This window comes from Rhamphochromis longiceps, linkage group LG6, assembly GCF_057381845.1.
Source record: "Rhamphochromis longiceps isolate RC_006_pf linkage group LG6, R_longiceps_female_GT1.1, whole genome shotgun sequence".
Lineage (NCBI taxonomy): Eukaryota > Metazoa > Chordata > Actinopteri > Cichliformes > Cichlidae > Rhamphochromis > Rhamphochromis longiceps.
The window spans coordinates 45,606,473-45,622,146 of record NC_140562.1 but is presented as its reverse complement, the minus strand read 5'-3'; the positions used below and the strand labels follow the sequence as shown (position 1 = coordinate 45,622,146).

The following is a 15,674-nucleotide window of genomic DNA, read 5'->3' as shown; positions in this document are numbered from 1 at the left end:
ATTTCACATTCTAGACATTGTTTTAGGTGTATTTGACCAAAGGTTTGACTGAAAATTCACATGCAAGCTTTTTTTCAAGGCTGTGGTATTTGCCTGCAAACAATACCTTTCAGCTAGCTAAAGCAGAATATTATGCTATCAGCGAGCAACATGGCTAATGCCTTTCACACAGCTTTGTCTCAACTCCAAAGAGCCACAGAAGTAAAAGCTAATAGAAATAATTGAAACAATCTTTGAAAAAATGACTTACCAAGCATGGCAAACAACTCAAATATGTAGAGCAAAATGTTCTGAAACGGCTTCACTTCAGCTTCGATTGGAGCCGTGCTGGGGGCGGAGTCTGTGAATTTACTCTGTTGGTGTCATAGCCCCTGTAGGAGTTCAGAGTTAAGAGGTCAAGAGTTAATGTTTCCATTGTAACACCTCCAGATTTGACAGAGAAACACTCATTTTTAACACTCGATTTTAACTACTATCATTTTACACCTCAGAGTTACATTAAAAGAATGTGACTCTGCTTAGAGTAAAATTAACTCTACTTTTGCAAGAAGACTATTAACACCAAAACTGCTCATTATTTGATCCGTTTTGAAGCATTTAAAAAAATGCAAACTCAAACTAATGTGTTGCATTTGTTTACCTTCCCCTCTCCTTCATTAGACTGCAGTAAATACTTAAAGCATGGGGCGAGTGTGTACCGGGAAGGATTTTGAAACAGGACTATGAAAGAAAGGTTCTGTGTTTCACGCATGGTGCAAATACTGCGTGAAAGCTAAAATAATTGATAGCTGAACAGATGCAGGACTCTCTGGCTGCCAGCAGAGATCAGGAGTGTGAGAGCGTGCAGGATCGCCCCGGGTCAGCCACTGCATCGCTGCACAGTGAATAGTATTTCCTGAGTCCTGCGTCAGTGAGCGCTGAGACACCAATGAATCTGCAACATGACTCCCTGGGAGCCGTGATCATGACGTTCGCTCTCCTACGACTGCAAATGTGATGCAGCGGTGCAGAATAAGTCACCTGTGAAATGTAATATCCGCACAGCTCTGCCCTCGCTCCACTTTTATCCACCTTCTTACTCTGCTGTCCTACAGTGGGGGTCTGATCTGGGTTTCACTTAGGTGCACCTTGCCCTCCTGTTGTATGTCGGTAGGCTACACAACGATCTGAAATGTCTAAGCTGAAGCTGTGGCAGGGCTGTTGTGGGTTTGGGCCCTGCGACACGTCTGAGGAGAAGTCGCAGCTCGTGAAATAAAAGCAGCGCGTTCAGAAGCATCGACGCTGCTTGAGTTAGTTTCATCAGCCACATGTGCGCTCGCTGCACAGCGACTCCAGCTCCGCCCGAGCTCTGCTGAAGTGGAAGAGCAGTGATGTCACTTCCACTCAGTGAGCACGGCGAGCGGTGATGCTCACTGCCTTTTACAGTGCATTCTGGGAATTTTCTATGGAGCTGTCGTGCATTGGAGTGATAGTGTCATCGGGGCACTCGCTTCACCATCGAGGGACCAAACAGTCGTGTTTCCTGCAGATGGCTGTGCTGCTCTTATCCTCGTGGAGCGTTAAACCTTCCAAAAAAATCCTCCAACAGACAAATGGAGCTGGTTCCTTCACTAAACTGCGTCCTTAGGAAAAGAGGAAGGATCCTGCTGAGTCATGCAAACTCCCCTGTGGGGTCTCCAGCTGTTATCCCAGCAGATCAGCTGATCTGAGTGCTCAGCTGAACAACATGATCTGATGTCGTCGTGTTGGTGTTGTTCCTGGATCATCATCACTGATGTTGGTCCAGGTTAAAGTGACCAATCACACTGTAGTGATGCCATAGTTCTGGGACATGGAAACACAGTCACACCCTAACCACCCTCTTTGTTAGATTTTCTTTCCTGAGTGGACATCTGCAGGTGATTGGTCAGATCCAATGTTGGTGCATAAACAACACTGACACAAGGATATCAGATTGACCAAACTGCTTTAGCCTCTCCAAAGCTGCTGCACACCTCCCTGCAAGCCACTTTGCAACCCACGTCCACCCCAGCTCCTTCTTTTATATTGCCTGATGCGGTCGTTGTTGGTGTTGATACCCAACCCAAGAAATATGGTTGTTGATAATGAATTAGTTATCTTATATATTTTTAATGCTTCCATGGGATCCCTGCTGTGATCAGATGTCTCTGGAAGATTAACGATGTCACATAAGAGTTTGTGAGTCACAGAGTAAAGGATGTGATGGTTTGACTTGATGAATTTGCCCATTCTTTTCACCGTTCCTTCAAAGACCATTTTTCATTTACTTTTACTTCTTTCATCTCTAGGTAGGCTGGCTGGAGCCCAGTCGAGTGTGGCGCCATCTGTTTAAAGGTGCACTTTAGCTGTAGACATGGAAATAAAACAGGGCCTAAAATTGAGCCTTGTGGGATTCCTTACAGGAACTTGATTTACATCCATCTGTACAAACACACTGAACCAAGCTGTGGCCCCTGTAGTCACTCCAACTATCATCTCTGAGTCTTCACAGCAGCAAACAGGGCAACGCTACTTCCTGTCCAAAGCATTAAAAATATAACTTGTTGCTGCTGCTGTTTTTGCGCTTCGACTGAGCTGTAAGAAAGGAGTCGCCTCGAGGACCCTTCAAGGCTGAAGCAGTCACATTGCTGCACGCTCATGCCTGCGTATACTGATGGGAGTAACGAGGCGTCAGCCGCCTATAAGGTGTGCCTGTGCATGAACACGTGTTCACTGACATGTTTGCATCACGCTATCCTCCAGCACAGCTGATGCACAGGTCTATAATTGATTACAGGCCTCTGTCTCATCTGTGTACACCTCAAGCCTTTCAGTCAGGATAAAAATATGACGGGTTCAGTGATTGAGTATACGAATCAGGTTCCAGGACTTCTGTGAAACGACACGTAGCCCAATTTATATCCGCCCTGTGAGAACATGTTCAGGGAACTTGTCCTGTTCAGACAACACGAGCATGCATATCTGTGTGTCAGGGGAAATGCAACAATATGCAGGGCCTCCTTTGTCATGCTTTTCATTCCCTAATACGTCAGTGTGTGAAAGGTCTGCGCTGCAGGCCAGTTTAGACTCTATAGACTCACTCGCTGTTGGATTTGAGTCTCTCGCTGAAAAAAGATTCCATCAGCTGCCTTCAGAGCATCAGAGCTTTGATGGGGCTTCGTGGACGTGGACTAACGTCTTCCTTGTTATCTTTGACCTGATAACAAGCTGGATGTTCGCCTCCTCATCAGTCTGGAGAACGCGGTATCCTTGATTTCCAGTCAGTCAGGCCACAGGATGGTTTCCACGTGGTCACGAGGGACAACTGTATAGTTTCTCCTCCTGTTCTCGTGTAAATGATCTCTGTGGTTATTTATTTTTACGTTTCTGACAGTCGCATGTGCTTCTCTATGTGTGACTTAGTCGTGTTATGTTGTGTGTCTGCAGGACTACCGAGTGAACATCTTCCTCCGTCAGCAGTGGAACGATCCCAGGCTGGCGTATTCCGAATACCCCGATGACTCTCTGGACCTGGATCCCTCTATGTTAGACTCCATATGGAAACCGGATCTGTTCTTCGCCAACGAGAAGGGAGCCCACTTCCACGAAGTCACCACAGACAACAAACTGCTCAGGATATTCAAGAACGGCAATGTTTTGTACTCTATAAGGTGAGCAGCAGCACGGTTAAGAAAAACCTTCGTGACACATGGAGTCATGTCACTCTGACTTCTGTTTATTTCCTGTAATTTGAAGGTACAAGCTCCTTTATGCGTGAAACCAAGGATCCGTGTGCAGTGTACATACATGCATGCATGCTTTCATAGCCAGAGGCACGCAGCGAACTCTGAGATACCGAGGAAGACGCATCTGCAGAATGAATATATGCACGTCTGCAGTCGTGTCTATTTAATCAGGTCACTGATATAAAAATGTTTAGAATATCTTCCTGTTGTTGGGTTTAAGTCCATCGCCTCAGACTTCATGGTGCTAAATGTAAGTCTTTGATATGTGAAAGTAAAGTGCTTTACAGGTTAGTTAATGAACAGGTCCAAACTTTGGAGCAGTTTTAGGCTGATCTTCAGAAATGTTCTGATTTGAGCTCGCTGCTGCCTCGCCACATGTCCTCTGGCCTCACACTGTTTTCTCACTGCTAGCTCGTCGCGTTTAAACACTGGACCGCATTTATTCATTTGACTAATCTGACTTGCAAATGTTATAATATGAGCTCCGATTAAACATTTATTCTTCATTTTTGGGTTTAGTGGAACTTTTTATGTCCATCGTGAGTCAAAGAGAGAAGGTCTTCATGTGCCTGCTTTAGGATTTAAACATTAGATGCTGACAGTGGTTCTGTAAGTTTGTCAGAGTGGGATCTCGTTTCTGAATATTTTGATGTATAAAGTCTGATATTATCGGGTATCCTCTTGGTTCCAACAGTGCAGGTGGCACATTGATATAAACTGACATGTTACGATGTCTGTGACTTTGAACCCACGGTCTCGGTCTTCAGTGTCTCCTCTCTTTCTTTTCAGGCTAACGTTAACTCTGTCGTGTCCCATGGATCTAAAAAACTTCCCGATGGATGTTCAGACGTGCATCATGCAGCTGGAGAGCTGTAAGTACTGCATGACTGTACACACTCGCAGCACTTTCAGTATGAACGATGTACAGTGTGTCTTTAACCCTTTAAACCCTAACCTGTCGCCGGTGACGGAAAGGGTTTCAAGCAGGCGTGGGTAACTCCAGGCCTCGAGGGCCGGTGTCCTACAGGTTTTAGATCTCACCCTGGGTCTTCACACCTGAATCACATGATTAGTTCATTACCAGGCCTCTGGAGAACTTCAAGACATGTTGAGGAGGTCATTTAGCCGTTTAAATCAGCTGTGTTGGATCACGGACACATCTAAAACCTGCAGGACACCGGCCCTCGAGGCCTGGAGTTGGACACCGGCCCTCAAGGCCTGGAGTTGGACACCCCTGGGTTAAAGGGTTAAGAAACACCTTTCATTCAGGCTGTGAGCCATTGAGCTCCGTTCTTAATTACAAAGAAGCTCTTTTCAGCTCCAGATTTTTGGTTTGGCAGCGTTTTTACATCTGATGCGATTAGTGTCACTACCTGGAATCAAACCGGTGACTTGAGCTTGCCGGGTAAATGTGCTAACCACTACACCACCAACAATTAGAAGGGCAGTTAAATATCCACCGTCAATGCAAAACTGCAGGAGATGCAATGTTATGGTCAAGGTGCAGAGAAGGATGCATCATCGAGGAGCTGCGACTCGGTCACATGTGAACATTTAAAATTTATGGTCACAACACGACAGGGCGGCTGGTGATGGGGCGGGGTCTTTGACTCCAAGTCAAGCTCGTTGTTGCAGCTGTGCCCCGCGACTCCTTCAGGCACACCTGGGAAAACAGAGTCCTCGTCTTCACATCAGCAGCCAAACTGCAGCTGACAAGCCGTGTCGTTCTGCCACACGTGTGTTCATACGTACGCGGAGATGCTTCTTCTTCACCTGCCTGCATCTCTCTCTCTATCCCAGCATCCTCCTGTGTCACACCAACCTTCACACGTCCACAGAACAAACTCTGAACTCGCCTGCGACACATTTTGAAGGTTTCCTCGGTGGGAGATGAATCCCTACACGAATACAGGAAAACACTAACAGATCGCTTTCTTGGTGCCAGAATGCAGCTGACATTTAAAGAGCCTGTTTGCTCCATGGATGAACAAGTTCCCCCTGCCATGTGGACTACTGCACCCCTCCCTCTTTACCATCTGGAGGACCATCTTTGAACTGACAGTAAGCCAGATGGTTCCTCATCCTCAGTCCAGAGGACACAGCGTCCGTGATGGGATGGGTTTCTACTTGGTCACAGTCCACCTTAAATGGACCATGAGCCAAAATGCAGCTGACATTTAAAGAGCCATTTGGGGAGCTGTTAGCAGGGTCTGCTCTCCTGTCGGCCGTCGCCTTGATTCTGAAGCAGACGTGTGCTGCGGCTGGATCAGCTAAACTTTCTGACCAGCTGATGGGAGATGCTTCAGAGGCTGCGGCTCTGGGCCGCTGTGAATTTGCAGAGATAGACAGGAGCTAATTACAGCGGCAGTCATTCCCAGCGAGGCTCAGAATGAGATTAAAACTCTGATCCGTGTAGATAATGTTTAAATCCCCCCCTCACAGACAGATAAAAGCAGCCCGAGTGTGGATTAAGACTTCTGTCATGGAGAGGGAAGTTCCTCGGGTTAAAGCTGTGTGCTTAAACATACAGCAGCCCCCCGCCCGCCGCCGCCGCCTGTCGTGTTTCTGCTCCGCGTGAACATGTATATTCCATATCCCAGCGATACGTCTCCTCCGATCCGTCTCCGCGCCCACAGAGGCTCGGTGCGTGACTCTGAATATGTAGCACGCTGCTTCTGTTCAGACGTGTGCTGCCTGCACACGCAGGAAGTCCGTGCTGCAAACAATACCATGATTTCAGAATCTGTTGATGTCGTGCGGATGATGCTCCAGAAAGCTGGATGGAGATTCATTCATCCATCCTGAAGTATATTTAGTCTCCCTCCATGGGAACATATTTTAGCAGCATATCTTTTTAAGGAAGCAGTCGTGTTTAATGATGTTGATACAGTTATGATGACGAATCCATCGTCTGCCCAATCAGAGGCCTGGCCTCTGGGACACAGCCCTCGAAGAGCTTATTCATCTTCACTGGTAGTTCCAGTCCTCTCTGACCCACATACACACACATAGAAACACACACACACTGAGACGTAAGCACACGCACACACAGACACGCACAGATTATTTGCATTGCTGCTCCCTGATGTCAGACGAACCATAAGGACGCATCAGGACATACTGGCATGCAGAGGAAATGAGTCGTGACGTGGTCCGTGTTCGAGGACAGAAAGTCCTCGGTCCAGGTTTATGTCTCGTTCCGTGAAACATAATTGGAGGCTGTGGTTGCAGCCTGACCCTGTTCAGGTCGCGTCCGGGACCAGCCGAGCTTGTAAGTGCAGCGAGTCGACAGTCACGGCCGCCGCTGCCACCGGAGGCCGTCGTAAGATTTAAAAGCATCCCGAGCCGAGCACAGATGCTCGTGTGGAAGGCTGCAGGCCTCCTCTGTTTTTCTCTTTTTTAACATGCAAACACTTTTCACGCACTTTCAGCCGAAGCTTAAGAAGCAGGATGAACTCATTCTTTCTGTGCATGGCTGCAGGCTTGCACCAGCACATACCAGCTGCTTCCTGCGCTCGCCGAAGAGCCCCGCAGCGCTCCGACCTCACGCATTGGGGCAGGGATAGCTCAGTAGGTAGAGTGGTTGCCCCATGATCGGAAGGTCGGGGGTTCGATTCCCCTTAACAGCTACCCTGAGGTACCCCTGAGCAAGGTACCGTCCCTACACACTGCTCCCCGGGCGCCCAATGGCTGCCCACTGCTTCACTGAGTGAATGGGTTAAATGCAGAGAGCAATTTCCCCACGGGGCTCAATAAAGTACAATAATGTACAATAATGTACAATAATAATTCATACGTGGCTTCCGCTCTCCCTCTGCCTTCACCCGGACACAGAAGAAGAGGGGCCACTGAAAGCTGGATATAAGACGCATGTGTGAAAACAAGAATAATATCACGGCATCTGTTTGCATTAACATCAAGCCTCCTGCATCATCCAGCCATCTCTGGCCCGTCCTCGGGCACGTTGCAGTGCCTCTCTGATGTGTGTGGTGATATCTGTGCTGGTGGTGTGTTTGGCCGTGAGCTCTATCTAAAAACATCCAGTGTCCTGTGTGCTGAGGACGGGACGCACCAATGAGATGCACGAGTCCTAAAGATGGGAAAACTAAGGAAGCTAAACAGAGCCGGAAATCAGGGCTGACACAAAAACAGGCTGCAGCGATCTGCAAACGTCGTCCTCGAACATCAGTCTGAGAGCGTCTGCGAGCTGCGGAGAGCAGCTGCTGGACTTTCACAGCTCAGCAGTCCTCGCTCTGCTTCCTCCTTTTTTTGGTATCCAGATGTGCCAGCTGTGAGTCCCACAGGCACGCCCCCTAAACATCAGAGCTGCAGGCGTTGACCTGAGCGCTGATAATGAGCTGGATGCTCTCCTCTTCAGTCCGAGGATGCGGCGTCCATGTTTGGATGAGTCTGACCTCAGATCAGTTTTAAAGGAGCTTTGGTCCAGAGGAGATGGCGCCGGTCACATCTGGCTTCTTCTCTGCGCACAGAGATTCCTCCACATGATGACGATGAGATGTTCACAGTGAGGAGCATCGTTCTGAAAACCAGTTTGTGGATGCAGTTTCTGAGAACTTCTGGCCCTCTGAGACGATCTTTTTATACCCGATCATGTGACTGACCTGCTGACAGCCTGATTAGCAGCTCAGTGTTCCTCCAGCTTTTTCTTTCTCGTCCGAACTACTTTTCCAGCTTCTTGTTGCAGCCCTGCAGATCTTTTAGAGACGTGTTGCTGCCCCCAAACTCAAAATGAGCTCATAGTTTTTTCACTTTAAACATTTGATGTTTTTTTTATGTTGGGTTGTGAAAAAATCTGAGATTTACGAATCATCGTGCTCGTGTAAATGAGGCATGTTGTACAGAGCAAGAACCAGGCCAGTTACCATGTGAGGCACAGGTGAGCCGACACAGGTGAAAACACAGCAGACGGTCACAAAGGGGGAAAAATCAGAACAAGACACGAGAGAAAAGTACCCTTCAAAATAAAACAGGAAATAACCAAAAACACAGTGATGCTGAAACACAGAGACCGAGGACCACCGAGGAAACGATGCCGACACAGAGATGCACATTTAAAAACAATAAAAACATTAAAAACACTGAAGCTGCATAAATGGAGACCCTGGGTGTGTTCAGCATCCGTCGTAGTGCGGGCCCCACGAGGAAGGAAAACGTGCCTGCTGCCCTGAAACACCGACAGTCTGCAGACACAAGAGTGCGAACACAAGTCGACACAATCTGAACAAAAGATGGTCAAACTACACACAGACTTGTGCTCTGTGGCCTTTTTTAAATCTTTTGTCTCTCATAATTTCTGTGTTTCAGTCGGCTACACCATGAACGACCTGATCTTTGAGTGGCAGGAGAACGGACCTGTTCAAGTGGCCGACGGCCTCACGCTCCCACAGTTCATCCTCAAAGATGAATCAGACCTCCGATACTGCACCAAGCACTACAACACAGGTAACACACACACACTGCCGTAAGCATCAGGATGCAGGTAAGATGCACACAGGATGAAACTGTTGCCACGTTTCATCCGTCACGTTTGTGCTCCAAGGATTGAGTCGAAAAACAAAGTGAGGGAGAAACAAACCGACTGACAAAGCAGGTCCTGACCAGACATGGATGTAGTGTGTGTGTGTGTGTGTGTGTGTGTGTGTGTGTGTGTGTGTGTGTGTGTCTGTGTGTCTGTGTGTCTGTGTGTGTGTGCGTGTGCGTGTGTGTGTGCGTGCGTGTGTGTGTGCGTGTGCGTGTGTGTGTGCGTGCGTGTGTGTGTGCGTGTGACCAAAATTTGGAAGTTTACTATACGAGTTCAATTCAATTCAGCTTTATTTACACAGCGCCAAATCACAACAACCGTCGCCTCAAGGAGCTTTATACTGTAAGGTCGACCCTACAATAACACATACAGAAAAAAACCCAACAATCATATGACCCCCTATGAGCAGCACTTTGGCGACAGTGGGAAGGAAGAACTCCCTTTTAACAGGAAGAAACCTCCGGCAGAACCAGGCTCAGGGAGGGGCGGGGCCATCTGCTGTGATTGGTTGGGGTGAGAGAAGGAAGACAGGATAAAGACATGCTGTGGAAGAGAGACAGAGGTTAATAACAGATATGATTCAATGCAGAGAGGTCTATTAATACATAGTGAGTGAGAAAGGAAACACCCAGTGCATCATGGGAATCCCCGGCAGCCTACGTCTATTGCAGCATAACTAAGGGAGGATTCAGGGTCACCTGGTCCAGCCCTAACTATATGCTTTAGCAAAAAGGAAAGTTTGAAGCCTGATCTTGAAAGTAGAGATAGTGTCTGTCTCCTGAATCCAAACTGGAAGCTGGTTCCACAGAAGAGGGGCCTGAAAACTGAAGGCTCTGCCTCCCATTCTACTTTTAAATACTCTAGGAACAACAAGTAGGCCTGCAGAGCGAGAGCAAAGTGCAGGCTAATCGAGTAAATCGATTTGTTGATCAATTATTAAGTCATGTACTAACAGAGACTTGGAGGAGAGAGACCTGATATTTAATAATCCACATTTCACTGTGTTACTCTTTGGTTCAGATGTGGATACTGTATTGTTCTTTCTTTGTGATTGTTTATGTTTAAGTTGTTTGTTGTTGGTTTTTAGTTTGTTTTTTGTCTGTTTGGGAGCTGACACAGTCTCTATGGAGATGGGTTTTTGGGGGGTAGCAGGAGGAGAGAAGCTGCAGAGAGGCGTGTAAGACTGCAGCTCTGCTTCCTGGTCCCAACTCTGGATAGTCATATTTTGGGGGGTTTAATAAATTTGTCCATGTTTCTAGAAATGAGAGCTGCTCCATCCAAAGTGGGATGGATGCCGTCTCTCCTAACAAGACCAGGTTTCCTCCAGAAGGTTTGCCAATTATCTATGAAGCCCACATCGTTTCTGGGACACCACTCAGACAGCCAGCAGTTTAAGGAGAACATGCGGCTAAACATGTCACTCCTGGTCTGATTGGGGAGGGGACCAGAGAAAACTACAGAGTCCCACATTGTTTTGGCAGAACAGAGTCAGAGTTTGACCCGCGGCGGGTGTGTCGCCGAGTGGGTAAAAGCGGTTAGACACATGAACAAGTTGGTGGTGTCTTAAACAGAAGCCCCAGGTACACATATGTTACAAGTATCATTACTGCTAAAGGAGGCCGAGGGACAGGTGAAGCGGCCATGCTGCTAGCGAGTCGGCTACGAGGTGGGAGTATCCTCTCGCCCCCGTCGCTCATGCCAAAGCCTATGTTGAAGTTTTCCTGTCTGCAGGTTTGTGACTGTCGCTCCTTTGTCACAGGAAAGTTCACCTGCATCGAGGTGCGCTTCCACCTGGAGCGTCAGATGGGCTACTACCTGATCCAGATGTACATCCCCTCCCTGCTCATCGTCATCCTATCCTGGGTCTCCTTCTGGATCAACATGGACGCCGCACCGGCCCGCGTGGCCCTGGGCATCACCACCGTCCTCACCATGACGACGCAGAGCTCAGGCTCCAGGACCTCACTGCCTAAGGTGTGTGTGTGTGTGTGTGTGTGTGTGTGTGTGTGTGTGTGTGTGTGTGTGTGTGTGTGTGTGTAAAAGGCCTCACGCTGCACACACTGTGAGGACTGTTGCTACCTGAATGCATGTAGATGAAGGATAATATTAGCGCGACATGTTGTTCGTTGTGAGGCTGTAATGATGACGCGGTTCACAGTAGGCGGTCCTCAGCCGCCGCTGCGTGTCCAGCAGAGGTGATGCTGCATCCATGTCTTCTCTTCTCTCCGGCAGACTCAGCCTTCCAACCATTCCATCTTTTTTTCCTTCCCATCACAGACTCTCAATTATTCAATCAGTATTTATTTCTACAGCACATTTAAAAAGGGAAGTGTCCATGAAAGTGCTTCACACAAGGCAGATTCCAACGAATGGCAACAAAAACAGTTAATAAACAGGTTTAGTTACAGTTACAGTGACAGTTACAGTTACATAGCACAAATGCAGACCGGGTGGAAGTCCGAACTAGTTTGCTTCAAAGGCTAGGTGGAACAGGTGAGTTTTTAAATGATTGAATGGAGTCTGACATGCGGGGTTTAGGTGCAGCCATTGCAGAAGCTTGGCACTTCAGTTGGTATTGTGGAGGTGTAGCTGCTCTGCAGCAGAGTAACATCTCCATCACAAAGTGCTGCCGTTCCTACCCCAGAAAAACAAAAGCACACACTCAGCTGTTCATGATGTAAAACCTCACAATTCAGAGCAGCTTCCACCACAGCCCAGACAAAGCTCCTGCATCCACTCTGGAGACAGCTGGTGAAGCAGAGCAACACAAAGCCTGCAGGCACGGGGGTCACACAGTGACCCAGGGACGTTTTGAATGTGATTGGTCGATTGGACAGGGGTTTATACATGTTAATGTCTCATCTGGAGTTTGCTTTGGACCAGGTTAGGTCTGCGGCAGATGTTACCATGGTGACGTGCTGCTGAGTTTTTGTCCTCCGCCATCTTACCGGATGTTTTGCACGCACAAACCGAAATCTGTTTATTCCACACATCATGCGTCTGGCAGAGCGTGAGTGAGAACAAGCCCCACAGTCCTGCTCTGGTATCGTGTATGCATGAGAAACAATCAGACACGGAGCGCTCGTTACATAAGCCTTATTAACTCATCAGCACACTCATCCCTCCCTCACATACTGTACACACACAAAGGCTAGGCCGAACAGCTGTGTGTGTGTGTGCGTGCGTGTGTGTGTGTGTGTGTGTGTGTGTGTGTGTGTGTGCGTGTGTGTGCGTGTGTGTGTGTGTGTGTGTGTGTGTGTGGAGGTTAGGAGGTTTCTCATGTTTCCAGTGCTTAACAGAGCTTTGCACTCCAGTATGTTACATGTGTCTGAATAAGTCATCGTTTCATAAAGGAGGGCAGTTACATCTTCTTGACACCACGGGCGTCACAGCAGCGCACTCAGACACACACACACACACACACACACACACACACACACACACACACACACACACACAGCTGCAGCCCTGAAATAAAGTCTATAATTATTGCAGAAAATGAAACATCTGTGCAGTCGGAGTTACGTTTGAGACTCACTGTGAACTTAAACCACTGACGGTGAGCGCCTCCAGCCTGCTGAATGAAGCGTGTGTGTGTTTACAGGTCTCTTATGTGAAGGCCATCGATATCTGGATGGCCGTGTGTCTTCTGTTCGTCTTCTCTGCGCTGCTGGAGTACGCCGCCGTTAACTTTGTGTCGAGGCAACACAAAGAGCTGCTGCGCTTCAGACGGCACAACAAGAATAAGAGCAAGGTACAGAAAAGTCCCACACACTGCACAGCACAGCGAACGCAGCACCATCCAGAGTGAGGAACACCTACACACAGTTTGTGACCTGCATCCACAGACTGATGGACCGCTGTGACTCGTGTGCTCTGGGCTGAGGCTGCCACCGTGTGGTGACACGTTGTTGTTGCAGCGTTCTGCTCAGAGACGGCACGAGGTGAGAAAGGCCCAGATCCAATCCGGCTCACTGTGAGGAGCGCAGGTCCACGCCGTCCAGGCTGAGGCTGAGCACCCCGGCTGAGGGGAACGCTGACAGCAGCACAAATCATTCATCGTGGGAATTTTCAGCCTCGTCCGATGTTTAGAGTTCAGGAAAACTAAGGAAAACTTTGACTCGCTGCATCCAGGAAAAAATCTCTTCCAACTTCTGTTATTTAAATTTTTCATATATCTGTGCAGAAGTCATAACTACACTTTTGGCCCATCCCAGGGTGGAAAAATCCCTGAAAGATTTCAGGATAAAAGTCTGGATTAGCTTTAGACGTGTGTCACGTATAAACCTGCACACACATCTCGTTTGTTTCTATGGAAACACTTTTGAAATGTGCTAACTCGTTATTTTTATTCTTATTAGAATTTATAGAAAGACAGAGATATGTGGGAGCATGTCAGAAATGGATTTATCACTTCCATCTGACGTTTGAGCTTCCAGCTCAGCGTGGAGCGCCAGGTCGGATTGGAGCTGGGCCGGAGAGGGAGGAGGAAGTGGTGGAGGAATCGGTACTTCTCGCTCCGCATGTTTGAGTCATCTCGCTGTATCGGTGCATGACGCAGCATGTAACCGCATCAGTGTGATGATTCTGTGTTTCTGCAGCCATCCAACCCGGATGAGCCTGAGCTCGGTGCGTGATCACGACCTCGGCGGGCTGGAAGATCAGCATTCAGTCAACTCGCCAACACAAACGTGTCACTGACACGTCCTGATGAAAGCACAGACGCTGAGCCTGTGGGTCTGAAGACTGAATGTGAACAGAGACCTGCAGACACACTAAGTTTACTGTTTAACACAATGAAATAAAAACAAACACACATGGAAACAATTTTGGAAAAGAAAACACATAAAAAATCATTTTACGGTCGATTTAGCTCATAGACAGCGTCTGATGCAAATCCATCAGCGTTCCTATCTGTGCGTCTGTGCAAGCAGCTGAACGTTTCCCTGCGTTGACTGAACGGCTGAGCGGCCCAGCCTGCTCTTTTTCTTTTGTTCTTCCTTTTGCTTTCTGTTGACGTGTGCATGCTGTCGGTCGGTAGATCAGTGGAGGTGCCGTTGATCCAGAGGAGCTAGCCGAGTCCCTTCGTCGTATTAACACTGACGACGGCCTCAAAGCGGCAGAGCCTCTGTACGGATCTATGACCAACATCTACACCAGCAACCACGGGGTAATGCCACGCTGCATGTGTGTGTGTCTGTGCGCATGTTTCTCTTGCAGGAGCTCCTCCTCCATCAGTCTGACACTTTTCACACAGCAGCTTCATAAATAAGACAGGATGTGTTGAAGGAGTAAAATGGTGACACGAACATAAACGTATTTCTCTGATGTGTGCGAGTCGTGACTGTTTCTGTGGTTTTTAATGACATATTTCCAGATGAGTGCACATCTGGATCAGGACAGTTTGAGTGAGCATGTAAAACTTCAGCCTCCTTTCTTTCAGTTTAGAAGTCATATCTGGGCTTAAGGTAATGCAGCTGAGCTTAACTGTGCTCAGAAATGTCTTCAGCTTACAGAGTATGTGTCGGTTTGTCCAGACAAACACGCGGCCGCTCAGTGATGATGAACAGCTGGAGGCTGGGACATTGTCTCCCACCGGCCGCCTGCAGAGCGGCCTGACTGTGTGGACAGTCTGAGGATGCTGTAAGCTGACAGGAAGTCTGTGAGCCAAAGAACAAAAATCACAGGACGCCAGCACAGACTCTGACATCACTGTTTATACACAGGCATGGTTTTTAAATGATGATGTCACTCATTAAGGGAACAAAGGTATCCACACCTGCCTGTCCTGAGTGTAACCTGATACCTGCTGTTTGTCTCACTGGAGGGTTTCCAGCATCAAAGCATCTGAGTCTGGTTTAAGTCCAGACTTTGACTCGGACGCTCCAGAACCTTTATTTTGTCCCTTTGAGCCAATCAGAGGCGGAGCTGCTGGTTCCTGCGTGGTTAGTCTGATGCACACGTGACTCAAAGCTTCCAGAAAGTTCAGCTTCTGTCTCGTCAGCCCTCAGAATATTATCCTCCAGATGTTTGTTGGCAGATGTGCGACGAGACTTTGTGATCTTCTTGGTCAGCAGTGGTTTCTGCTTGGACTCTCCCATCTTTGCCCCGCCTCTTTCTTACCGTTGAGTCGTGACCTCTGACCCTAGCTGAGCTTAATAGATGTTGTTCTGGGCTCTTCTGTGACCTCCTGGATGAGTCGGCGATGGTTCCCAGGCTCTCAGCGTGGGTCGCTGGAGTCCCACAGCCTTAGAAATGTCTCCGTCACCCTCTCAGGCTGATGATGTCACTGACTTTGCTCCTCAGCTGCTTCTTGAGATCGTGGCGTGCTGCCGTTTGAGATCTTTCAGTCTGCTTCAGTTGGTCTTCGTCTATTTTAGTGATGG

General features: G+C 48.2%; 1 protein-coding gene across 4 annotated transcripts in view; it reads left to right on the top strand.

Annotated features, from left to right (window-relative positions):
- The window catches only part of glra3 (glycine receptor, alpha 3), a 53,486-nt gene that overhangs the window by 30,038 nt on the left and 7,774 nt on the right, over nucleotides 1–15,674 (top strand). For 3 of the 4 annotated variants that reach the window (XR_014911916.1, XR_014911915.1, XM_085408199.1), the window contains exons 4-9: nucleotides 3,448–3,671; nucleotides 4,536–4,618; nucleotides 9,072–9,209; nucleotides 11,048–11,262; nucleotides 12,893–13,042; nucleotides 14,330–14,458. Coding sequence is in view for 2 of the 4 variants with exons in the window: in XM_085408199.1 (XP_085264325.1) it covers nucleotides 3,448–3,671; nucleotides 4,536–4,618; nucleotides 9,072–9,209; nucleotides 11,048–11,262; nucleotides 12,893–13,042; nucleotides 14,330–14,458 (939 nt within the window). In the remaining 2 variants the exon portion in view is untranslated. The remainder of the gene's footprint in view (nucleotides 1–3,447; nucleotides 3,672–4,535; nucleotides 4,619–9,071; nucleotides 9,210–11,047; nucleotides 11,263–12,892; nucleotides 13,043–14,329; nucleotides 14,459–15,674) is intronic. The other variant, XM_085408200.1, reaches the window with a different exon arrangement.